The sequence below is a fragment of the Leptopilina boulardi genome, unplaced genomic scaffold (assembly GCF_019393585.1).
Source record: "Leptopilina boulardi isolate dan_hultmark-lab unplaced genomic scaffold, ZJU_Lbou_2.1 LbouV2_137, whole genome shotgun sequence".
In the NCBI taxonomy this organism is placed as follows: domain Eukaryota; kingdom Metazoa; phylum Arthropoda; class Insecta; order Hymenoptera; family Figitidae; genus Leptopilina; species Leptopilina boulardi.
In genome coordinates, this window is record NW_026137682.1 from 725,604 (window position 1) to 752,015 (window position 26,412).

General features: G+C 28.9%; 1 protein-coding gene across 10 annotated transcripts in view; it reads right to left on the reverse strand.

The window, feature by feature from the left end:
• Positions 1-26,412, reverse strand: part of LOC127291435 (nucleolysin TIAR) — a 907,547-nt gene that overhangs the window by 432,560 nt on the left and 448,575 nt on the right. For all 10 annotated transcript variants that reach the window (XM_051320573.1, XM_051320572.1, XM_051320575.1 and 7 more), the window contains one exon: positions 9,245-9,302. In XM_051320573.1, coding sequence (XP_051176530.1) covers positions 9,245-9,299 — 55 coding nt within the window. In that variant the 5' untranslated portion in view covers positions 9,300-9,302. The remainder of the gene's footprint in view (positions 1-9,244; positions 9,303-26,412) is intronic.

The following is a 26,412-nucleotide window of genomic DNA, read 5'->3' on the forward strand; positions in this document are numbered from 1 at the left end:
GTGCGACAGTCGCCATTACTGTCAACTTCCCTCCGTGTAGTACTAACCCTAGGATTGTATCGAATTTTAGATAATAAAACCCATAAGGTTAGTTTTTCTCTAATTGGATTGTATTGTTCCACTTATATCAAACATTGGTTTTTCTCCGAATTCATAAAATAAACACTGTAAGATCGCTTTTTCGTACATTGTTCAATTGAGAGAGTATACCTATGATTCTTTTTTTATTACCACAATTTTTGTCAATTTAACATGAAAGTAACCCTAATCCACAACGATTAGATGATCACTTTATAATTAAGAGGGTGGTAAATGCAGCCCATTTCTGAGAATTCGTCTACCCTCTTTGTGGGCATCTTGTATAAAAGGTCCACATATGCCAGGAGAGACTAGTTCAGATTTTGGTATCAGCACGTCATCTTCACATAGGAAATCTTGTATAAGCACTGTTACTCTGCTCGATTTCATACTCAAGTTCGACTTAAAAGAATTTTCAAGTCAAGTGTTAGAAGATTCTACATCAAGAACAACTCATCCAAGTATTCAACAATTATCCTGTCATAATATTTGGAAAATCATCTTCTCTTTCCATTTGCGGAGGAATCTCATTGTTTGGGCTTTCATCATGGTTTAATGAACTCCGCTTATAAACAGTTGGTACCAGCCGTTCCTATGCTCATATTTAAGGTCACAGCAGTGGTCTTTTCTTTCATTTTACTTTAAAATTTTAAGAAGTAAGTCATTATTACTTTATTTCCTAAATCCTTTATAACCTCTTGTAAAGTCGGTAGTAACCTTTTCCATTCCTTGTTACAGTGTAGTGTGGACTTCCCTTTATTGCGAAGACTGATTGCTTCAAGATTCTCTCTCTCTCTCTCTCAAAAAGAAGGAAGGAAGAAAATTTTTTTCGTTTATACCTTTAATTATAACCTAAAAAATATATTGTCATAACTACAAGAAATTATATTAATTGTAATTGTAAATTATCTCAGCCTTATCCCAAACATTGGTTGAATTATTTAATCAAATTAAATAGAAGATTATTGTAAATCATTACACATTAATTAAAAATAATTCTGAATTTAACGTAAAGACATACAAAAGTAATGTAAACAATATGAATTTCTTTTCTAAATCTATGGTTTGCAATATGAGAAAAAAAATTTCTAATTTTGCAAAAAGGATTTTTGATTCCTTGTGCAATGTGTGTAATTTTAATTTTGTTTTTTTTCGTTGAGCTTATATTGTGTATGTCCATATGGGAAATCCCAGGGAATATGCGCGCATGTGTGTATGTGATTCTAGGGACAAAGGACAGCACATATTTCGTTAATAACGATAACAGGTCCATTAGAACACGCGCAAACAGCAAAGGCAAACGGCTTACGGTAAACGTTGGGATGCACGCGGTATAAACGGAATACGCGAGTGAGATGCTTGTGTCCAATGCCATATAACCCTTTGTGTTCCAAAAGCTTTCTAAATACCAGTGCGATTATTCCTGTATGCGATTCATAATGCAAGAAAAATGACCTGCGATTAAAGGATTTCCAATGATAGTTACTTTAGACATTTTGTAAAGTACACGAGAGCCAGTAAAATTTCCCTCAAATTGTCCTGTGTACATCCTATCGTTTATATTTAAAGAAAAACTTTACTCTTGGCGAAAAAAAAATTCATATGTCCCTTCTCACATATACATACAAAACAACATTAAGGATTATACATTAAGCACATGAAAAGAAAAATGTTAAGATTTTTCATAATCATCCAATTTAAAACTTTGCTTTTTTCACATGTATATTAACCTAATCCGCGTTTATTTTTCAGGATTTCGAGTACTTTATATCTTAAAGCTTCTGCTAGGAAATTTTTACTAAACAAAAAAAATATTAAAGATTAAATTCATAAGTTTCTGATTATATATATTATATTGTTATTTTGTCGCGTACAAATGACCTAAAAATAATGAAGTTAAATACATTTTTTTGTAAATGAACGACACCAGGGTGGGAATCTAGTCATAATGGCTGTAAAATATTATAAATTATAAAAATTGTTTTCTTTTGATACTCACTTCATTTTGTTTAAATAATAAATTTTCTTATTAATAAACTAACTTGCCAAAGTCGGCAGATTAATAGTCGACTAATAATAATTAAATTCGATTCTGATTTATCCTTTCGTTCTGTTATGAAAACTCTCGCGAGGCATTGAGGATTCTCCGTGGGTGATAAATACGTTGAGGACATCACTATTTATCAATGAAATTAGAAGTCACCAAGGGAATAGCTTTCTGGTGCATATGTATATTTGGATGAGAGTACCAAATATTCAAGAACAACAGGAAGACGAAATTGCTGTTTTCTTGACGATCTGTCAAATCAATACTGGCAGTCAATTTCCATCGACTTCTCGCGTCAATCAACTCTATATAGGATAGTTCCGGAATCTACGTTACCGACGGTCGCATATCAGTTATCGATCGTGGATAAAATAAAATATTGTATATTGATTAATCTGAATGACACCAAGAAGAGAGGGCGCTGTTTAGCGACGCTTTTGAGTTTGACTCGTCAGCCATTTTTACTCTCATCCTGGTGTCAGTAGTGTTAACTTGGTTTTGTGTCTTCTTTTGAAATAACTTTAAAATGTAATAATTTTATAATTGTGAGACGAGGCTTCATCATCGTCGTCAAAAAGAGGGCGAGTCCCCAAATTAATATTATAAGTCGCTCCTTCTGAATCGATCTCATTATTATTTAAAATATAATAAAGAATAACTCTGAATTCGTGTTAATCGGCCTTCTGACACTTTCTTAACCTTTTTCAAATTGAAGTGAATATGAATAAATAGTGTTATTATTAAATTCTGTCTAATTAATGGTGTTTCTCCTTATCCCCCCCATTCCGCGGTTTGTTAAGAAGTTTTTCCTAACATTTTTCTGAGCCAGCAAGCGTAACTTCAATAATTAATTATGACGTGTAGAATTGTTTAGTTATTTCCCATAAAAATAACTTGGCTTCTTAATAAATTATTAATTAAAAGTGTAGATAACGTAAATTGAATTGAAGTGACAATAATAAAACAAATAAAATTAAAATAAAATCAATAATAAAATAACAATTACGCTATAATATATAGGAACAATGTAATTATTTTATGTCACATAAATTTATCCACTGTTAGTCAATTCCATTTCGTCTAAGATGTCAGGATTATCTTTCCCCAGAGTACAACACAATTAATAGTTAATATAACCCAGCAATTTCCTAGCTCGACCCTCTCATGTGCTATACCGAAAATTCGATTACGAGGAGTATTATTTTTGGGTATTTATTCACAATTTACGAGGATCGGGTAATAAAAGTTTTATTGTACCTTTTTAATTATTAATTTGAAATTACTCGATTATTAAAAAATAATCCCTTAGTTATAAGGAACTCATTTAAACCATAGTGTATGACTAAAATTTACATTTGCTACTGCTATTGAATTTATAAAAATTTAATACTGTCTGATTAAAAGTATGACAAAATAAATAAAAGCTTTTGTCTGATTGTAAGCAACTTTTACTTTTGATATTAAAAATTAAAAACAATTACATCGTTATGTCTGATTAAAACTAACTTTTACTACTGATATTAAAACTACATGATTTTCAATTGTTCTGTTTGTTCAAACACTTATTTTTTCTATTATTCGACAAAATTTTTGGTTTTAGAATACTTTTTTTATAAGAAAACTATATTACATATTCAATATTTGTACACACATTTATTTTATCGTACAAAAATGTGTCAATGTATAAAAGTAAAATTTGATCTCCCATTTTCCAGACACACATAATATCGGTATCTCTAATGGTGTATATATATGTATATACATGTTTTGAAAAGATATAGAAAATAATATGACCAACGAGAATATAACACACTTTCTTAGTAGGGAAAAAACCCCCATAAGTACTTTTAGTGCTAATAGTGCTGTAGTATAGCAAGAACCGCGCGACTCTCTTTTTGAAGGGATCTGAATGGTAAAAAGTACTTTCATCCGTTGAAGCAACGAGGGAGAAATAGTATTCGTCCATGTTTACTAAGGGAATAGAAAGATACGTTTTAGTTTAGTTTTACATTTTCCATGTAGAATATATATGTAGAAAAGTATGTATAGGCAGATGGAAGCGGGCTAGGATGCCACATATGTAGAAAAGAAGGGAGAAAGAGGATAGAAGTGAAGGGTCGATGTTGTAGGACCACATAACCTTCTTATATATATATATACGAACATATATGTATATATATATATGCAGGAAAAGGGTAAAAGAGGCGAATGACGTTGGAAACGGCAGGATTGGGGTCCCATGTGCCTGTCACAGTTTTACAAGTCCATAAAAAGAGGAATTTCAGCCTGAGTTAAATATTGTTTGGTCGCTGCTCTGAATTTCAAGCACAACCAACCTCAGGTGAACTCAAACCGCTGGCAAAACTTAGCGAAATTCACAAACTCCTCACCATAACCCTCTCTGTTAAAACCATAAAATTTCCAACACGCCAGTCGATGCTATAAATATCTTGTATTATTCGTCTACAATATGTTCATATTGAAAAAGTTCCTTTCTTTATTATTTATTTTAATTAAGCGCTTAATTTTTAATTTTTTTTTTTAATTCAAAAATCTTTATTTTTTCTTAACAAACTTTGTTTTTTTTTTGTTTTACGAGAGTGAATGCCAGTGGTACTTTGGCAACGTTGCGAATGGACATTACTAATGGTTCCGGTTTCTCTTCTTCATTGGCATGGATACAGAGAGAAACCGGAATCATTAATAATTCTTTACCCACTGTTTAATCGACCGATCGGCATAAAATGTTAGCAACGAATCAGACCATTGCTGCCATAGGGCTTATAAAGCACTGTTTACTGCGGAAATGAACTTTCATAATTAAATCCCCTCTCAATCCTTCGTTCTTCCCTCCTTCTCTCTATATACATACAAAATTTTAATTTACAATTCAAAGCTTTTTTTTTTCTTGTCAACTTTTAATTCTACATCATTAATTATACAACTTATTTTTAAATATATATATATATATTAAAAATTACAAAAAAAATATATAAAAAATTTATTGTTTACTTTATAATAAAAATGTGTCAATTTTTAAAATTTTAATTTCTTACAAATTTTAAAAGCAGTAAATATTTTTCTATTTGGATTTTTTTTTTAATTAAGGTAATGTTTACCCACGTAAAAATGAAAGTATCGCATTGTATGGGCAAAGTATGGGTATTGATCATGTGACATACTTTGACCATAATTTCATTTTTACGCATAATAAATGTAGATATACATTTATTATAATGTGATTGTTTGCATGGAAGCTGATAATATAAATGACTGTATATATGAAATATAGGGAATGATTTTATAATATTTTCCACTACAATTTTTTATTGAAAATCCTTCTTGGTTGTAAATTTTTAAGGTCAGATTCACGATAAAATTTACTTGAAGCATCCATAACAGTTCAATCATCATAAAACTGTAGAGAACAGTGTAACCAATACCTCGATTATTATTATGAACGATTGGCAAATGGTTTTCCTGTAAGAGGCGGGTCTATTATATTCAAGAATGCGCGCATGAAGGTATAGTAGCTCTTATGCAAATGATGGACGTAAAGAATAGGGAACGAAGTGAACATAGCCTCCTCGGCGAAATGCGTCCAAAACTTTCTCAACTGCCTGGATATACGAGTCGACCGGAAACTCAAGGAAGGAAGTATATATATATTGTATATACTATCTCTTCTCAAGAAGAGGGAAGTGAGGAGAACTTAACGGAGAGACGTACGTTTAACGCCTACTGGCCTCGGACGGGCAGCTTCTATGCAGAAACAGGAACACACCAGATACGAATTATGACCTTACTAAATTACATAAAAAACTTTTAACTCGAAATATTTCTTATACGATACTTATTTTAACATGTAACAAAAATAATACCAATTAAATTCATTTTGAGTTTTAGACAACAAGTTTCAAAATAAAGAACATCAAGTTCGTTTTTCTATTTAAAGATATAAATATGTAAATATATTTAAATACTTCACGTTTCTATAGTTATACTATTTTCTATGAGGCTGGCTACACCGAGAGCCAATCAGGAGGGTTAAATTTAATCCTTCTTCTTCTTCTTAAATGATTTGAGGCACAGCCAACTGTCCGAACAATAAACTTAGAAGACGAAAAAGTTCTAGAATACCCTATATGCTACACTGTTGGTAATACAGCTTAGACAACAGCAAAGTAACTCCAGCTTATAGGAAATTTGAGATTGAATCAAATATATTGTTCGCTTGGAAACGGACAAGTCGAGTACAAGGAAAATGAATTTGCCATACGTTGAATTCAGTCATGAATCATAATAAATTCCCATGAGAAGAATACATGCGAGAATTGAATTCAAAGCGTATAGGCCATACATTGATATATATATATATATATATATATATAATTGATCTCGATAACAATTTCTAACTTTCAATCAGAAAAATAAAACAATGGAAGGTTAAAGTAAGACTACTGAAGTCGAGTTCCCTCTGGGTAAAACAATGAGACACAAACTCAGATTGAGTGAGAAACATCAATTGTACTTGAAAGGCGGGAAAATGTCAACACCGGGTTTCAAACACCTTAAATATACTTAAACCTTGAACAAGGGGTATACAGTTAAGATATTAAACTGTCGAAGACCACAACACTGCAAGGTGACACGGCAGATATACAAAAGATGTTTACATAGTTCCACAAAGCATTATAAACAGCAGAGGTCACAGCACGATAACAGTGAGTCACTTCAAACGCAGATAAAACCAGTAAAATTCATGAAAAGTCACACGGAACAGAATAAAATAATAAAATGGATCCTCAGGGTGACACAAAAAATTTGGAAGTCAGACTCGCTTATAGAACAAAACTCAGAAAAAATCAGGATTAGAACAAACTTTGAAGAACACCTCGGAGAGCACGTGGTAGAACGAACGGTTTAAAAAAAAAGGTTAAAAAGTTGCTTTTAAAAGCAGAACAAATCATATGTATTCACAGCACAGAACTTGGCTAAAAATGAACTAAAACTTGTTTGAAAAGTTCGCTGGCTTTGGCGACCACGTGGTCACCTTTTCTAACCTAACTTTTCTAACCTGTCGCTATCGCAACCATGGTCAAATTTAGTCCACTTGTTTAGTGCGCCAGAGAATTAAATTTAACACTTCTGATTGGCTCTTGGTGTAGCCAACCTGAGTCAAAATTTAAATCTTCTTTAGCTCCCTAGAACCTCAATAAGCCCTCTTTTTGATCTTTTAGATTTGCGACTGGTTGAGAAAGCTAAAGTGGGTCTAGTTCGATTAAAAAAATACTGTTTTAATTATTTTGATTAAAGCAAAATGAAATTTGTTTTCACACAATTTCTCTTTAATTAGGAGAGAGTAGTCAGGGTTGGACAGTGGTCAGAGTTGAGCCATCAGGTTTATTTTGTTTTATCATACTAGCGCCATCTGTCTTTGTATATAAGTACTTATTAGCAATGTCAGCAAACTTTTCACATGTGTTACAGTGAAGTGTGCGAACAATAAAGACGTATTATACGAGTCAGTGCTATACGATTAACAAAAAACTTTTTTGTTGAGAAATTTGCTCACATTCCAGGCAGCTAAGGAAGGTCTGTTTAACCCTACTTTACTCCTAGAAAAGTAGGCCTTAAATTTTGCCTCGGGACTGTATAATTGAAATATATTAAAATTAGCAAGAAATGTAACGCTACGACATAAACAAGTTTATAGATAATTAAAATGTATAAAAAATATCTAGATTATTTAGAAAAATTAGGACAGTTATACTATTTAGTTTCTAGATACCTAAACTATATGGAAACTATCTAGATTGTTTAGAAAGTTTAGGTCAGTTATACTATCTAGTTTCTAGAATCTAAACTTATAAAGAAACTGTCTTCTTCACAAAATTCCAGTTAAATTCATTCAATATTTTATAAGAAAAGTGGTCGAAAAAATAAATATTCTGAACCTACAGAGAAAAAAAACCTAGTCTTATTTTTGCTGCAGTTCAAAATGAGTCAATGCTAAACAACATAGAAATTGGCGCCACCAACGTGACTCATTTTTGCTGCACATCAAAACGAGTAGCGTACGTTACTCATTTTGAGTTCAGATTTTTTCAGTGTAACGATTAAGAAGAATTAAATTAACACCTTTTTAGTGGTATTTTAACACCCAGTGGTGTAAATATTCATTATATTAAAACAATACAATCTGTAGTTTTAAAATAATACTATCTATAAACTACATGCAACAAATTTAATATTTATGTTTTTGTTTATACAGTATATATTTTTTAACTTCAAGATTGGAATAAGAACTTATTTTTAGATATTTAATTCTCAGCTTTTTTAGTTCGTAAAAATTTATTAATTACCATCAATCATGGAACAAAGAACTTGATTATTTCAATTTTTTCTTTACCAAAAATCTAAACTGTTAAAAAAATTTTTTTTAACTATTATTATTATTATTATTTTTTTATAATTTTTATTGAATTCAGAGAAATTAATGGACTTTCGCACTTTTTTGAAGTTTTGTCAATTATTTTCTCGTTGCCAATGACAATAAAAATAAAAATATTTGAGTTACTTTGTAGGAAAAATATTAAACTATTATTTTCAAAACAAAAATCAAATTGAAACAATTTAATATAAAAATTTTACATTAAAAAGAATTGCGCGTTCCATATTTACATTACCTTTGATGTTCCATAATTATTCCTGGAAACGGTAATTAAACAATTTAAAATAAAAAAAATGAATGTTTAAATTTTTCCAATTCATGCTGTAAATTTTACATTGTATCCTAAAAAGTTAATTAATTATAGTCAATACTCAAAGTTAATAAATTTCATAGAAATTTTTCTTAATTACTGAAAAACCAACTAAAAATTAGAGTTGAAATTTCATCAATTAAAAATTTATGAAATTAATTACTTATTTTAAATGAGTATAAAAAATTTAAATTTATAGGGAGTAAAAAATAAACATGTATATATATATATATATATATATATATATATATATATATGACAGTTTGAGTGGAGAAATTATCACAAGCGGAGTTTCGGTATAAGTTTAAACCAATCTTGAAGGAAGAGACTTGTAGAATCGTAAATTTCTACTCACTGCTCGTGTCCTGTTTCGGTTGGTTACCCGGCGACGTCGCCCAGTTGACTTTCATCTCCTGAAACAAACGTGAAGAGGGTTTGCTTTAGTTGTGGAAGTTACTGGTGGTCAGGAACCGCAAGCATCTTGTTACACAAACTTTCGTATACTATACGTATATACATATACATATAGATAGGGAGAAATAGAGAGAGAAAGAAAGACAGAAAAGAAATAAGAATCTTATCTCAGCCTTATAGCTCCTCATTCGTTTTGGAAAGGGTCGATAGTTTGACAGGTCCAAAGTCGATCGAGTGCATATAAGGCGCTTACGAACCTAAAAGCGCGCTCCAACTCAACCACTCTTCCTTTATAGCTTCAACTTCTCTTGATACGCATTTATTTCCCCTTCCTTTCATGAGTCTTCCTTTAATAGATAAGGATCGGGAATATTTTGCAACAAAAATTTTTTCCTCCTTTCACGACGATAACATTTCATAGAAAATAGTCGTAACCAAAAATTCACATTTTGAAAAGGAAATTTCTAAGGAAATAGAAATTTTCAATTGAAAATTTTCTAATCAACGATATAAACTATGTCATTTACTGATTCCGGCGTGGAACATGCTCAATATACATAAAGTATATATATAAGTGACATTCTATATTGAGCTGCTCATATCGTGAAAATATAGAGAGACCCAAAGTTCACCTTCCAAACTAAAGATGAGATAAACTTTCCAGTACCAATATATATATATATATATATTGGAGGATATTGAATTTTCATCCCCTGGACCTCAAAGTATTGTTATCGAAATATTTACCAAAGAAATTTAATTACATTGTATTTTATTAGAATATTCCAATTTGTGGACAAAAGTGATAATGAAAATTATATCATCTAAAAATATATACAAAATTATCAATGAAGAAATATATATATATATATATTTTTTTTTACAAAATCATGAAATATAATAAGAATACTACTTAAAAAATTTATCTGAATCAGAGAACTGAAAAAAAAATAAGAAAAAATTTTGAAATTATTTTCTGGTATATTTCTGATCAAAAAATGTATATATTTTATAAAATTTTATATTTAAGGAAAATTTAATATGTCGGTAATATTATTTTAGTCATTTCCCCAAATATACAATTTCTTTAGAATAAATTTTTTGACAATATATTAATATACTTTAAAATATGACAACAAATTTTTATACTATTTTTCAGTTCTTCACAAAAAAGAATAGCATAAAAGAATGAATTTTGATTTTTTAACAAAAAAAGAAAAAATGGTATTTAAAAAAAATTATTAAAAAATTCCTACATCCTTCAAAAAAAAAAAAGAAAAATATTTTAAATCAAAAAAATTTTTTATTCACATACATGTTTTGTGGCACGAAAAAGGAAGTGCTCTCATAATCCAAATTGAAAAATTCATCGAAAAAAATCATAAAAACAGTGAAATCGAAAATTGGGTTTAATAAACAGCAATTTATTATAGAAACATAGAATAATAAAAATTGAGGCCAAATCACATGAACGAAAATATGTTCTACTTTCGAATAAAATAAAAAAATAAAAAAAAAATCCAACATACATGCTTTCAATTAAAGCCAAACCCATTTTTTATCGGTTAATTTTTAAACAGTTATATTTCAAACTTTTTCTCTATTGTCAAACTTTTATTGTGTTTTTGTTTGGAAAAATGCTTCAGGCCCCCTTTGAGATGAATTTTAGTTTACAAAAAAAAAAGTAAAATGAAAATATTAGTTTTTTAAATTAAATATTCGCGTAACATGGTTCGGTAAATGCTTTCTAAATAAAAATGGTCATATAGATTTAGATGTACGTATATGCTGTAAAACACTATACAAAATGAATAGTTTATCAGAAGTAAAATCCTTTCTACGCTGTCATAATTTTTTTTTTTTTTCTTTTTCAATGAGTGAGGCAAGAATATTGTTTGTGGCTTAGAGTGTGTATGTGTTGGTTTAATGGAAAAACGTTGTTAATGTTGGGAATGACACTCTCATATAGAATAGCGTTAATTTAAAACACGCGCGACTCTTCACGCAAATATTGAATCGTTACTTTTCATTTTCTCAATCTGTCTATCTACCATTTGTCCCCTCATACTCTCTAAAATCTCGTGAACTACGAGCATTCATAGTGCAGTCTCATGTAGTTTCTGTTAACATAGAGCGAAACTTAATTCACTACTAAATATAACATACAATTAAAAAAAAAATCGATCACAACGTGATGTAATAATACTTTTTACCTAAAATTATAATTTTTAAAAGACAAAAACCAAATATAAAAATGTTTCACAATAAAAAAAATTATTACTTTTTTCAAATATTAAAAAAAAATTAATTTTTATAAACAATTTAAAATTCAATATAATTGTATAATAAATAAAAAATGGACAAATGAGGAAAAAAAAAACATTTTCTTAGTGTCCATTTTTTCTCGGTAATATTCTATGCGGATTCACAGCTAGTTATAGTGTAATTACGCAATTTTTTTTTCTTCGCATGCAGAATAAACATTTTTCATTTTTCCATAGGCTTATTTTAAAAGTAAATTTTTATAGAATTAGAATCGTAATAACTTATTAAGATAATTGTCCAATTTTTTCTTCGCATGCGGCGCAAGAAATTCAAGAGGAAAGAAAAAAACAGAAACAATTTCTATTTTTTTTTCTCGGAAGATTATTATAATGTAAAAAAAAGCGGGATTAGTTATCAGAAAGATTTATTTTTTCTCTCAAGCATATGCATTGATTTGCATTTTTTTATTTATTTCTTGAAAAATTAAAAAAAAAAATGTGTCAATTTATAAATTCAAAAATATTATCTAATAAGTCATGATATTAATAAAATTTAAGGCTTTTCAAAATTATAAACTTAAAAAAAGAAAAACTAAACTAATAGAATCCAAAGAAATGTTAATAAGCAACTATGATATTTCTTATTTTGTTTGCTCTAAATGACAGTCAAATAAGCATATTTGCTTCAATAGCTTGAGGTGTTTACACTAATTTAATGAAGTTCTGAGGGATGTATATATATATGAAGAGTACCAAAACGATTTAATTATTCCTAAGTGATTACGTATTTAGTATTTGGAATTGCTTCATTAAATTTAATAATTATTATATTGAAAATTAACATTGAAACATTCATTTTAACAGGATTATTGTATATTCAAAATAATAATTTTCAATATAATAATTACTAAAATTAATATTGTTCTAAAATGATCAACAATAAGTTTTTACATTTTTTTTATCAATTAATAAAAATTATTATTTACTGTTTGATAGATTTTACTTTTTTCATAAAATTCAAAGATTTCATACGTAAAATGTGATATTCATTAGATTGCCACTTGGGATTAAAATAAATATAAGATGATATTACTTGAGCATTATAATGTAATTCATCATTTCGATATATATATATATATATATATATATGATTTTTAAATTAAAACACTATTTAATAAAGATGAGGGAGGGTATATTATAATACTGTCTACTTTTTTTTTCTTTTTGATACTATCCATCTTTCTGTTCCATTTACAAAATTAATTTTTCGAAACGAATCTTTCCCACGGGATAATATTTTGACGTAAAAATAGAATTTATTAATATTAAATAATTTTTATAGAATTTATTCCAAAAATGTATAAATAAAAAATATTTTAAGTTTATATATTTTTAAAATATATAAATATTTGTTGTTTTAAATTTTTTTTTCAATTTTTAGAACAAAAGAAAGTTTTATTGGCTTAACCAAAATTTATTTTGATCCAACCAATATTTGGTTTAAATACCAAATATAAAATAAAAAATCGAACAACTGTGAGTTATACTCGCACTGAAATCGAGGGTTCCGTACTCGAAGCGAATTTATTTGGTATAAAAACAAATATTTGAAAAATATGTGTTGTATGTTAAATAATATAAGTGATACAAAAAAGGACAATTAAAAAAAAAAATTAAGAAAATTGTTCCTCCTTTGGTATAAAACCAAAAAAAAATTTTAAATATGTGTTGTATTTCAAATAATATAAGTGATACAAAAAGGAACAATTTTGTAAAATTTGAAAAAATTGTTCCTTTTTGTATCACTTATATTATTTGAAATACAACACATATTTAAATTTTTTTTTGTTTTTATACCAAAGGAGGAACAATTTTCTTAATTTTTTTTTTAAATTGTCCTTTTTTGTATCACTTATATTATTTAACATACAACACATATTTTTCAAATATTTGTTTTTATACCAAATAAATTCGCTTCGAGTACGGAACCCTCGATTTCAGTGCGAGTGTAACTCGCACTTGTCCGATTTTATTTTTATTTTTTAATAAGTACAAGAATTATTGAAATTGAAAAATGAGGGTAAGAGAAAATAGAAGGTAAATTTTTTATTGATTACTTTTAATTTTTAAATATTCTATTTAATTATTAAAAATATACTTTTCTGTAGATTATTATATACTAATTTACTTACCATTGAGGTAAATGAGGTTCATTTGAGGTAAATTTAATAAATTAATGAAAGTTAAAAAATCAATAATTCGCATTTTGGCTATAAAATTTTGCGTTTTAATTGAATTTAAATCACCTAAATGAGTTAAACAAAATTATTGCTTCCTCCGCGAGGAAGCCAAATTTTTATGAAATAAACATAAAGAAACCCCTGTTTTATTTTAGAGTTATAAATACTGAATAAATAAACTTAAGGAAAAAGTCCACTTTTTCCACTTCTTATCATGTTTATTAAGATTATTTCTATAATCTACACATAAAAATACGCAAAAATAGTAAATTTGAAGTCCTTTAGATAAAATTTTTTTTCGTTATTCGGAAAAAATTCATGATTTTTTCTAAAATTATAAATTTTTTCTTGACTGCCCCAGAAAAATCAACTCCAATCATCCTCGCTATATTTATTTGTAATCTTCACATAAAAATACGTCAAAATATATAAATTTAAATCACTTTAGATAAACTTTTTTCGTTTTTTGCGGAAAAATACATTTTTTTCTTAAATTTATCATTTTTCTTCAAAAATTTGATAAAAATTGATCATCAACTCTAATCGTGATAGCTTTTTTTTTCCCTGTATTTTTCCCGTAAAAATACATTTGTATACTAAATATGAACTGTCTGGGTTGAATATTGTGTGCGCTTGGGAGAAAAAATCAATTTTTTCGAAATTTTTGATTTTTCCTTGACAACGCTATATTTATTGATCTGAATCAAGTTCGATATATTTTTCCTGTAATTTTCACGTTAAAATACGTAAGTGTGTCAAATTTGAGCTCTTTATGTCAAAAGATGTGGCTGCTAGAGGAGGGGAACATAGTCATTTTTAGGCATTTTTCGTAAAAATTCATGGTATTTCCTTGACAACGCTATGATAATCAATTCCTATCAGGTTCGCTATATTTTTCCTGTAATCTACACGCGAAAATACATATGTGTACCAAATTTCAGCCCTCCAGATAAATTCGTGTGGCCGCTAGGGGGGGGGGGGTACACGATTTCAAAAAAACCGATATTAAGTACGGAACCCTAAAAAGAAGAAAGAACCCTTTTTGTAGTTTGAAAAAACTTTTTTTTAAATCTGGAAATTTTTGCAAAAAATTTGAATGTGGTACATTGGCATTAATTTTAAAAGTGACTCCGCCAAGTATTATCATCCAAGTTAATTTCCCTGTTGAGACTATAGCTGAAGAACGAGGACAAAGTTTAAAAAAAAAAAAAAAATGCGCGCAGGTGCAGAAAACAAGGCCATGCAAGAGTGAGTAAAGAAAAAACGAAAACTATTATATGGCGCGAAAAGGTGGTTGACTAAAGAATAAGGCAATAAGTAGAAAAATGCTTCTAGTATGGTCAAAGGAGTAAGAAACTAAGAAAATGGCTAAGTAAGTGAGTAAGTTTTGTAGATATATATATGAATGCCCAGGATGCAACTCTATACAAAGGCCCGCAGCGTGTCTGCAGCAATTTGCAACTTTTAATAGTTAGTTCGAGCTCTACCCAGCTGTCTAGCAGGGCCAAAACCATCCGTGGCTTTATACCTTATGCACAAGCTAAACAACTTTATTTATTGTACTTTTCAACATTTCTTCTTTTTTCAAATTTCTTTTTTCAAAACTTAACACATAGAGAAGCCTTAAGGAGCACCTGTCCTATTTATGTATTTATTAAACGCTAAAGTTTTACATATACAGAGGTTCAAAACTTTTGCCAATTATTTTTCCCATACTCGATTTTTAGACATTTATTCACGCGTAGATAATAATTAATAATCCGTTGGCGATTACAAAGAAATGCAATTTCAATAATTAGAAAAATCAATCACTACTAAAAATCCTACAGATTCTGCTTTAATGTAAAAAAATAATCTCTAAATGCTGTTTTTTCATTACACAGAGAAAATCTGAACTCAAAAAATGAATTTAAAAATTTTTAAAATTGATTTTTGATTTCAAAAATATATTTTTCAAAATAATTTTCGCCCTTTCGTTTGAATTAAGAAAAAAACAATATAATAAATAATGTGGTAAAAGCCTAACATGAGATATATGACCATATATATATAAAACATTGCCAGAGAGAAATTCGTCTACCCATACTAAAATCAGGAATTATTACGGCCTAAGCGGAAAATAAGTTCCGCTAAGTGTTTACGACAGTATTTCCGTGAATTATGACTAGGTGGCTTGCTGGGAGAAAAGCCGCTGGCATTTAATGGCGCCATGTGGTCAAAAAATAAAGATGGACCGCCCAACGGTTGAACTTATCACAAAATGACCCACGAATATATATATATTGTAGAGACGAGAGAGCGAAATCCGTTTTTCTTTTGATAATGTAAGGGAAAGTCGAAATCGGCCTTTTGCCATTAAATGTACTTACATGAGATACTAGCTTCTGGTCGGTCGTCTGAGTATCAATCAAGATAATAGGACAATAAATATCTACTCGGATAGACAGTCGGCTAAGACTAAAAGTGCACCATTTTGCAATTTCTCTCCGATTTAACGATCAAGCTTTTTGGACTAACATTATATATTCTCCTTTTTCTCTATCTATATATTTTCGAAAATAATAACAAAATAAGAAATTGTATTTCTCAAATATTTATATTTTTATTGTTATTTTTAATTATTAAAGCCTAATAAATTAGCGGCAGTATAGTTTACTTACTAACTAATTAATGGTCATCTCGAAAATGATAACACCAATCAATCTTTTCTCTCAGTGAACTTATATTATTTGACATGAGCAATTCCATGGGATGTGATCACAAGAATTTTTTTATGATTGAACCAATTTTATTGAAATCTTGTGAATATGTTCCTTTATTTGTACAGAATGAAAGCACACACTGAAAGAAAATTCATACTACTAAGTATTAAACTCATATTAGAGTTTAATATAAATGTTACAATTTAGGGAAAAAGTGCACCTATACTGATTACTACTACAGTTTTTATGAAAATATATAATGAATTTAAGAGTAACTATTATTTTAAGAAATAAGAATTAGTATATTTATTTTAAAAATTAGTATTTTCTTTATGAATTCACAGAATACGAAATATTATAATAAATAATTTCACAAAATAGTAAGAAAAATAACATATATCCGTATACTTATTTCACATTTTGTAAAACTTTATATTAAAAGTCACGGATTTTCCCGAGAGACTACGAATTTAACCGAAGTTCTGTCTGTTTGCGGCTTCGTGTCCTGCTCGAACTTCTACGACTTGATCCGATTTTCGAAAGTGTTGTTAACCAGCAGAACGTATCTATCAACTGTCAACACACGTGTTTCAAATGTTTATAGTGTTTTAAATTCTTTTTAATTTAAACTTATTTTCAATTTATAAAAAATGTTTTATTAAAGTTATTTAATAATAATAAATTTATTATTAATTATTAAATTTATTATTATTTTTATTAATTTTTATTTTTTGATGTCATCTTTACAATTATTTAATTTTTATTTGCAATAAAAATTTTTATAACAATCATAATTTTTAATCTGAAAAAAAAGAAAAATCTATATAAACAATTAATAATAAAAATGAACCCAGCGTAACCTCTATAAAATTACACCATTGGCACTAGTAAACTATTTTTTATTATTAAGTTATTATAAGTAAACTTCTTTCTCGCAAGTGGTAAAAATATTCAGTAGTTAGTATATAAGAAAACGATATATGTCGACCCCCAGCGAAATTTATCGTTATGCGTGTAGAATTGTAAGTGTAGGTTTCGTTGCGATCGTGTAATGTCTATGTATAAGCGAAATGAACGTGCGTGTTCATTAGTATGTGTATTAACCTGTATCGTAAGTGTGAATGTGTTGTTCCTAGTCTCACTCCTCTTCCTCCCGAGAATTAACGGAAACGTCCGAGTTTCCACTTTTTTTCCCTTTTCTTCCGACATTCTGAATTTTTCGTATAAAGTTTTACAAATATTAGAACGCTACATTCCATATAATGCAACAACTCTATGAGAATTTAATATAATATTTTCAAATATTGGTAATCTTTTTACGTTCTTTCTACAATAATTATTAATATTTGAAAAAAGATTTTAAGTTGGAACTTTAATATAAAGTATATTGAATTTTAATAAAAAGTACACTTTTCCCTAAATTCTAAAAGAATATATTAAAATGTAATACGCATTTTGTTATTTTTTCCTATGAAATTTCTTTCAGTGCACAAACAATTTTTCAAAATTTTCAAAATTTTTTGAGATATCTGTAATTAAAAGTTTATGTCATTTTTAAAAAAAAACCATGTAACTTTTTTTCTTGTTATCCAAATGAGATAAATTTTTTTTAAAATTTCTCATAAAAAGATGCTATTTTAAGAAAAAAATAGTTCATGAAAAAAAATAATTTTTTTTGCCCGGAAAAAAGTCAACAAAAAAATTTTGAATTCATTTTTTGAAAAAACTACCTCTTCGATTTAAAAAATTTTTTTTTCTACTTAAGGTATCACATCGGCACTAATCGGAGTCAAAAGTTTGTAGCTCGCATTACTACTTCCCGCACTATACTTTCGCCCTCAACTCCCTATACTCTCAGCCCATACTGTACCTACTTCTACAAATACACTCGTACACGTATACCCCACGCTAGCACTAACAGTGGCGGGTGTGCTATATATTGCAAATGACGTCATGAAATAGAATTTTTAATTTATAATTACAAATAAACGGCACGGTAAATTATAAATTTCTTTGTATATTTTAGTTCCAAATTTATTCGTGAATTCAACATTAGTTTTTGAAAAAAATTTATAGAAAACTTCTGATGATATTTAAGAAAATGTACTTCTCCCCCATACATTAGTCCCGTCTCCCATGCAAAATAAGCAACTTTGATTGCTAATATCTCTGGTTTCGTACGGCGAAAATTCTTCATATTTTGCAAATTTGTCAAGAATGATAATAAGAACATATGGTAAAATTTTCAAGAAAATTTATAGAAAACGGTTTTACCGATGTGATACCTTAATGCCTATGATGTTAAGAATAACTTTTCTAATTTTCATAATTGGGACAGCAAGAACTTTGAGAGAAAAAAATTAAAACGTCCCGTGAGGCGCGACGGAACGCGCGCATCTTAATTTTCACGTCCATTATATAGTATGGAAACTTGCAAATATCTCGAAAAGTACGAATTTTCGTAAAAAATGTTTTAGACAAAAGTTGTTCCAAACAGAAAGATCTACATATTTGAGATCAAAAAATTGAGCCGGGGCGCAATGTTGGGCCATACAATGAAAAAAGTGGTTTTGTTAAATAAGACCACTAATTTTCAGTATCAAATTCGTAATCCCTATGAAATTCTGCGTTCAGACATGTTGTACAAGTGCCCAAAATATTGGTCCCAATGTCTGAAATTGGGCCAAACATTTTTTGAAAATCAAATAAATAAATTTTAAAAAATCTTATCTGGGGTTTTTAGGGTCACAGGATTAGAAATTCGAAGCTAATTTTGAAATTGGGCACAGAGCCCAATGTAAGATTCCACGGCCCAATGTGAGGCCCACAGTAAAAAAATTAGTTTTCTTAAATAAAACCCACTAATTTCCAGTATCCATTTCGTAATCGTTATGAAATTCTGGGTTAAGACTTGTAGTACAAATGCCAAAAATATTGGTCCAAATGTCTGGGATTGGGCCCAATATTTTTGGAATTTGTACCACAAGTCTAAGCACAGAATTTCATAACGATTACGAAATGGATGGAAACTAATTTTTGTACTGTGGGCCTCACATTGGGCCCCCAAAGATAAGATTTTTTAAAATTTATTTATATACAAAACTTTTTTTTTTAACATTTGCTTTTATACCAAATAAGTTTGCTTCGTGTAAGGAACCCTCGATTTTTTGAAATTTATGTTGAGAAAAAATGATTTTTCTTTTTCTCTTTTAAAAAAGCAAATAAATACCTATAAGAAGAAATTCATCTATTTATAATTTAATTACTTGATTAATTTGACTTACTTTGGGAGACCCATAATCGCATGTTCTTGGGTTCCCATACTCATCCAATAAATCTGACACTGAATTTTCCAAAACAGGCCCTGGATTATCTAAATGTTTTCGAAGTCCATTCAGATCGTTCTCGGTTTCTTGAAACTGGTGAGCGATCTTCTCTCGCTCCTCTAGAATTTTTCTCAACTCGTTTTCCTCATCTCTTTGTCTTCTCTGCTGTAGTTGTTGTTTCACATCAACAATCTCTTTTCTAGCATTTTCTAACAACGCCATTAGAGAGTTAATTTCTTTTTGAGCTGCAACGAGTTCATTTTCTTTCATCAATTTAGACATTTTATTCTGGAACCACTGCTGCACCAAAATACCTGCCGGATCCGTCTCTAGAACCCTATCCATAAGATCCGCTTTACTCCCTGTAGTAGTGAGCTTCATGGATCGGAGAAACTCCTTCAAATCGGCCACGTTCATTTCCTGAATATAGACAGACATCTTTAATTCTGGTACGTGTTTGCTGAAGAAGCTAACACTAAAACTCGCGATAATTTCGAGCAAACACTACACAAACCAAATTTAAATCTCAAACAGAAAGACCAACAAAATGGATATACAATTAAAATTCAATATAAAAATTTAGACAGCTGTAATTTTTGGACAATTAATAGGTCTGATAGTTTGTCCCGCACGATTTGCGTTAATTTTTTTTTTATCTGATTATCCCACTTCTGATTCTGTAATGAAACACTTAGTCAGGACAATAAATAAAATGTAAACAATTTTATTTTCACTAAATTCAAAATAACTTTATTTTCACACAGTCACTATCACAGTAATGACAAAATCCGCGTGTTTTCGAATCGACGATCGGCCAAGCTCTGTCCCTCTTCGTATACTTTCGTTGATTTTCAGAATTACGAATGCCCTACTACATCTCCTTATTTCATTACAGACGGTAGAAAAAAAAGATAATTATACTCAGACAACGGGAGAAAAAAAATGCTTCTATTCAGAGATAGTACTAGCAAAAGTTGATTTTTCTCAAACACATTTTTTTTTTCTTAAAAATAGATTAAAAATTTGAAAACAATTTGTTTTAGATAAACGAAAAATAATTAAATTAAAAGTTGATTATTGCATTATTAAGAAGAGGAAGAAGAAGTTTAAAAATTTTAAAAAAGCAATGTGTATTGCGTCAAAATGCGAGAAGTCTGCGAGTGTCTCGGACACGGTTGAGAAAGTAATTTAGCGAAGAGGATGGTTATACACCTGGATGCTGGGTCGCTCCAGGGACAGAATAACCATGGACCATTAGTGCTTGGGATGGCAGCAAGTTTCGTCTCTCGTTTTCTATTTATTCATTGACCAAAACGTTTACCCAGGGATCCGCTCTTGCAAAACTTTCTGTTGCCTGGCGTCTTCGTAAGCTACAAAAGTTAGCGAAATACCGTGAAATCCCTTGTGCACATAGACGTTTGTTTCGAATGCTTGACTCACACAAAGAAAACACTTTCTATTCGCAACAATACACACACACATATATATATATATATATATATATATATATATATATATATATATATATATATATATATATATACATTAAACATAAGTAACCCCGTGCAGAAATTTACCCACTTTGCCATATTTAAAATACATCTCTGGTCAGAGTCTCGGCAGTTTTTCCTGTTTTGAAAAAAATGTTAATAAACTAAGTTTTTATACATTTTGAAAAAAAATATTAACAATCAAAGGAAATCTTTATACTGATGTTTTAATAATTATTTTTTAAATACATAGTTGCAAATAATATGATGGTAGTGGTGTTTAATGTCAAAGTGTTTGTATATATAGTTCTGCGGATGTTGGTTCCTTGGCTTTTGGCAACTACAATGTGTGTTAGTGAATATTCCCTTACATACGAAAGGAATACTCCGCCATACCGCACTAACCTATGATATATGATTATGCTGCATGCTCTCGGGCTCGTATCTTATTATATATTACCAACACTGTGCATATATATACATATATATATATATATATTCCTAGTACTTCACCTTTTCTTTTCTCACTTGCTCTACAATAACCCCCTCCCCCCTCTTTCTCTCTCTCTCTCTCTTTCCCTCATTGTCAGACCTCCCGGATGCGTTTGTCCTTTCAAATTGTTCCTCGGGAATCTATTTATCAGATAAGACTTCGATGCGACACGAAAGAAAAGTTGTTTCACTGCGCCAAAGAATAGAAAATGAAACATATAACAGCTTTTGTTTTCAAATCCAAACGTATATATATTTACCGCTCTCACCCCTTTTTGCTGACTTTCCATTGATTCGAGGTGAAAATATTTCATATTATAAATCGATCTATTCGTCACGGAGGTTTCATTTTAAAAATACCCATTTTTTTACGATATTTTGTATATATTTGACATGAAATTTATACATACGCTTTACGAGAAAAGGGACCTTATGGTAAACAAATTTTAGGTTATGTTTATGATTAACTCTTAATGCAAAAAATTTATGTTTAAGTTTTCATTACATACGAAACTTTTCAATAAAAAACTATTTTTGATTTTACCTAATTAATTAGGGACTTTTTATCAAGCTAAAACTATAATCATAACCCAACATTTCTTTACTGTAAGGTCTCTTTTCTCGTGGATTGTCACATTTAATTAATATAGATAAGGAATAAATTGAAATTTAAATTGATGTCAGTTTTCAATAGATGAAAGTAGAAGATATTTTATTTTAGTTTTATTTATTTTTATTTTAGTTTTATTTTAGTCTAAAATAAAAAATGTTTATCTTCGTCAAGTTTCAGTGGAAAAAATGATTTTAGTAAGACAAGAAGTTGTAAAAGCCTAAAGTAAAAAAAAGTAGATTCATTTAAGTAGAAAAAGTTGATTTTTGTCAGCCACAAGTGAAAAAGTCGTTTTTGATCAGACGGCAGTAAAAGGAGAATTCATGTCCTAAACAAATACAATACAAACTGATAGAAAAAAAGTAAATTTTTAACATATGTATTTTTTTATTTATTGCAAAATTGAAAGTGCAAAATTTATAAAAAATAAAATAGCAATAACAATAATAAAAAAGTATATATTTAACAAATTTTCAATATCTCAAAAGGTATAGGAAAATTCAAAGACCAGATTTTAAAACGTTAAAGAAGTTATTTATTCAAATTTACCATGCTTTCGCGTGGTTGAAATTGCAATTCCAACACTGATATGCAAATAATTTTCCCGGTGAGTTGCAACATTTATTCTGGTACTTATTGATCGTGACACTATTAGCTACGAAGTGTTATTTTAGACTCAAGGTTACTATTGCAACTATATCCCACGAGACAGAATTAATTATTATTCAAGAAAGACGAGGGAAATACCAATATGTATATAGAAGAAAAACATAAACTTCGTGACGAGGTATCGTTGCTTTATGGAATTTATGGAAAATAATTGTTCTAATCCTGACAGGAGAGAGGCAGTAAGATTGATTTTATCGTTCGTATATATAGGTATACATACATGATACGATCAAATACTCTCTCTCTCTCTCTCTCTCTGGTTCTATTCTATTAATTTTTTTTGTAATATGAGCGTTAATATCTCGTAAATGATTATAGTGGCGTGCTTTTCTCCGTATGTTTGTCAGGTATATTATAATCAAGCTTTATGTTCATGGTAAACCGCATAAGGCCGTTTTACAATTCAATAAAAACTCAATTTTATCCAAAGTTGCATTTTTATTCACAAGCTTAAATCGACTCTTTAGAAAAGTATTGGAAAACAATCCGAAAGATTGTAAAAGTACAACTTAAAATGTAAAAAAAAGGGGTGTATCAGAAAATAAAAGTTTATTTATATCTTAAGAAGGAAAGAAACATTGTTCCTTGGAGATTGTGAATTTGTCTTATAGGAAGGTATTTCGGATATAGTAAATTTAACTTTCATGTATAAAAAGTGTACGATAGAAAGAAAAAAAATACGGTAGGATACTAAAATGGACTTGTAAGATTAATTGTTATTATATATATATATATATATATATATACAATGCAAGTTAACTCTGTTGAGTTTAAATTTTTAAAATATGATACCTCCAGATAACTATTCTACGAGTATGGAAAAGAATGAGTGTGCAGCAATAGGCCTCTCTCTCCCTTTGTGAACTTTTGAAAGGTTTCTCAAGCTTTTTATGACTCCCAAGTGAACTACTTAGAACTCTGTCGCCAAATTTTCTCCATTTCACCAGAGACCCAAGGTTTCGTTTAAATAATAAAAAATTTTTCTCGTAAAACGAATTTCTCCATTGTTTGAAGGTATGTATCGCGCGCAAATCTTGAAATCTCCAAGATTCGTTGAAATATTTTTGTTTCTGCAAATTATTATGCTACAGAAATTCTATTTAACAGAATTTCTACATTACAGAATTCTTAAAATGTCGAATTTCTATTTGTCCGAAATTGCAAATGGACTACAAACCATCGACAGAAAGATTTAGGCGCAAATTTTAAAATTAACTAATCATAATTTCGATGATAACTTCTGATTAGTGAATTTTAAAACTCGCGCCCACATTTTGTTTAAAAGATATTTATTCCGACAAATAAAAATTCTCTAATATAAAAATTTAGATTCAGACAAAATTTTACAACGTCAAAACTGAAGATTTTTGAAATTGTCACTTCTAGCTTTATACCAAACAATTATTTTAAATTAGCAAAATGTTTTATGTCAATTATGATAATTTAATTTTAGCTCAATAAATTCGGTTTAATGAAATTTCTGTAAAATAATAATTCAAAGAAATAAAAATTTGACAACAAATAAATTATAGATAATGATGAGATTCTGTCAAATGAAAATTCTAACAACTTAATTTTAGAACTTACTCATGCGACCCGAAGAATTTATAAAAAAAATATAAAACATGTATTAAACATTCTCTCTTTTTTTAATTAAATTTTTACAACTTTGACCATTTATGAAATTAATTTACTAAAATTATCAGGAATATTTGAATTTTATCCATGTGTCGAAAGTTTTGAGTGACATTGTCGGTACGTGAGTATATAAAGAGAGAGAGGGAGAGAGCGAATGAGAAAACAGAGCATCAGTTTGGTCGTAGTTGAAGTCCAGACAACTTGGTGTCGAGCAGTTAGGACAGGTTGACATTCCTGACGGGAAGCACGTGTACTTGGTTAGGTAAGCTTGTGCACACAGTGTTTAGGCCAGGATCGTACCAACAACCTTCGTTCTTAGCTACATTCAAAACCTCTCCAGGAATGTTCCCTTGAAGTGGCTGCTTGTCTCGCCAAACATTCTAAACCCGTAGTACAGCCTGATGTTCTCCTTTCGACGTGCCCGTCACCACGTTCATGCAGAAACCTCAAACCGACCTCATCTCATCATATTTAAAAAAAAAGAAACAACCATTTTTCATGATTAACCATTTCTAAATTACTTTTTTTCAAATTAAATACCAACTAAATAGAATCTTCTATTATATTAAGTTAACAAATTTCAAAAAACGACACCGACCCCGTGACCTCGACACCGTCCTTGAAAAATCTATTTTCAATTATTTTCAAATAAATCAAAATACTTTGCATATATACTTTTAGAAAATCTTACAAACTATTTTTATGTAACATCTTTTTTCAATTTTAACTCGAAAAAGAGTTATTTTTTAATTTTAACCCGAAAAAGGGTTATTTTGCAATTTTATCACGAAAAAGGGTTATTTTGCAATTTTTTAAGAATTTTTTGATTTTTTCAATTTTTTCTTATTATTTTTTATTATTTATTGTTGTTTTTTCAATTTTTAGTTAGTAACCTATAATATTGTGTCTAATTTTAAGTGTCATTAAAATCAAATGTTTTTAACTTAATAATTTTAACATTTCTTAATTTAAAACGAAACATCTTCTATTATATTAAGTTAACAAATTTCGAAAAACGACACCGACCCCGTGACCTCGACACCGTCCTTGAAAAATCTATTTTCAATTATTTTCAAATAAATCAAAATACTTTGCATATATGCTTTTAGAAAATCTTACAAACTATTTTTATGTAACATCTTTTTTCAATTTTAACTCGAAAAAGAGTTATTTTTTAATTTTAACCCGAAAAAGGGTTATTTTGCAATTTTATCACGAAAAAGGGTTATTTTGCAATTTTTTAAGAATTTTTTGATTTTTTCAATTTTTTCTTATTATTTTTTATTATTTATTGTTGTTTTTTCAATTTTTAGTTAGTAACCTATAATATTGTGTCTAATTTTAAGTGTCATTAAAATCAAATGTTTTTAACTTAATAATTTTAACATTTCTTAATTTAAAACGAAACATCTTCTATTATATTAAGTTAACAAATTTCGAAAAACGACACCGACCCCGTGACCTCGACACCGTCCTTGAAAAATCTATTTTCAATTATTTTCAAATAAATCAAAATACTTTGCATATATACTTTTAGAAAGTCTTAGAAACTATTTTTATGTAACATCTTTTTTCAATTTTATGATAAATTTTATACAATATTAATAAGATATTAATTTAAAACATAAATTATAAATATAATATACATAAACTACAATAAGTAAACAACAATAAGTAC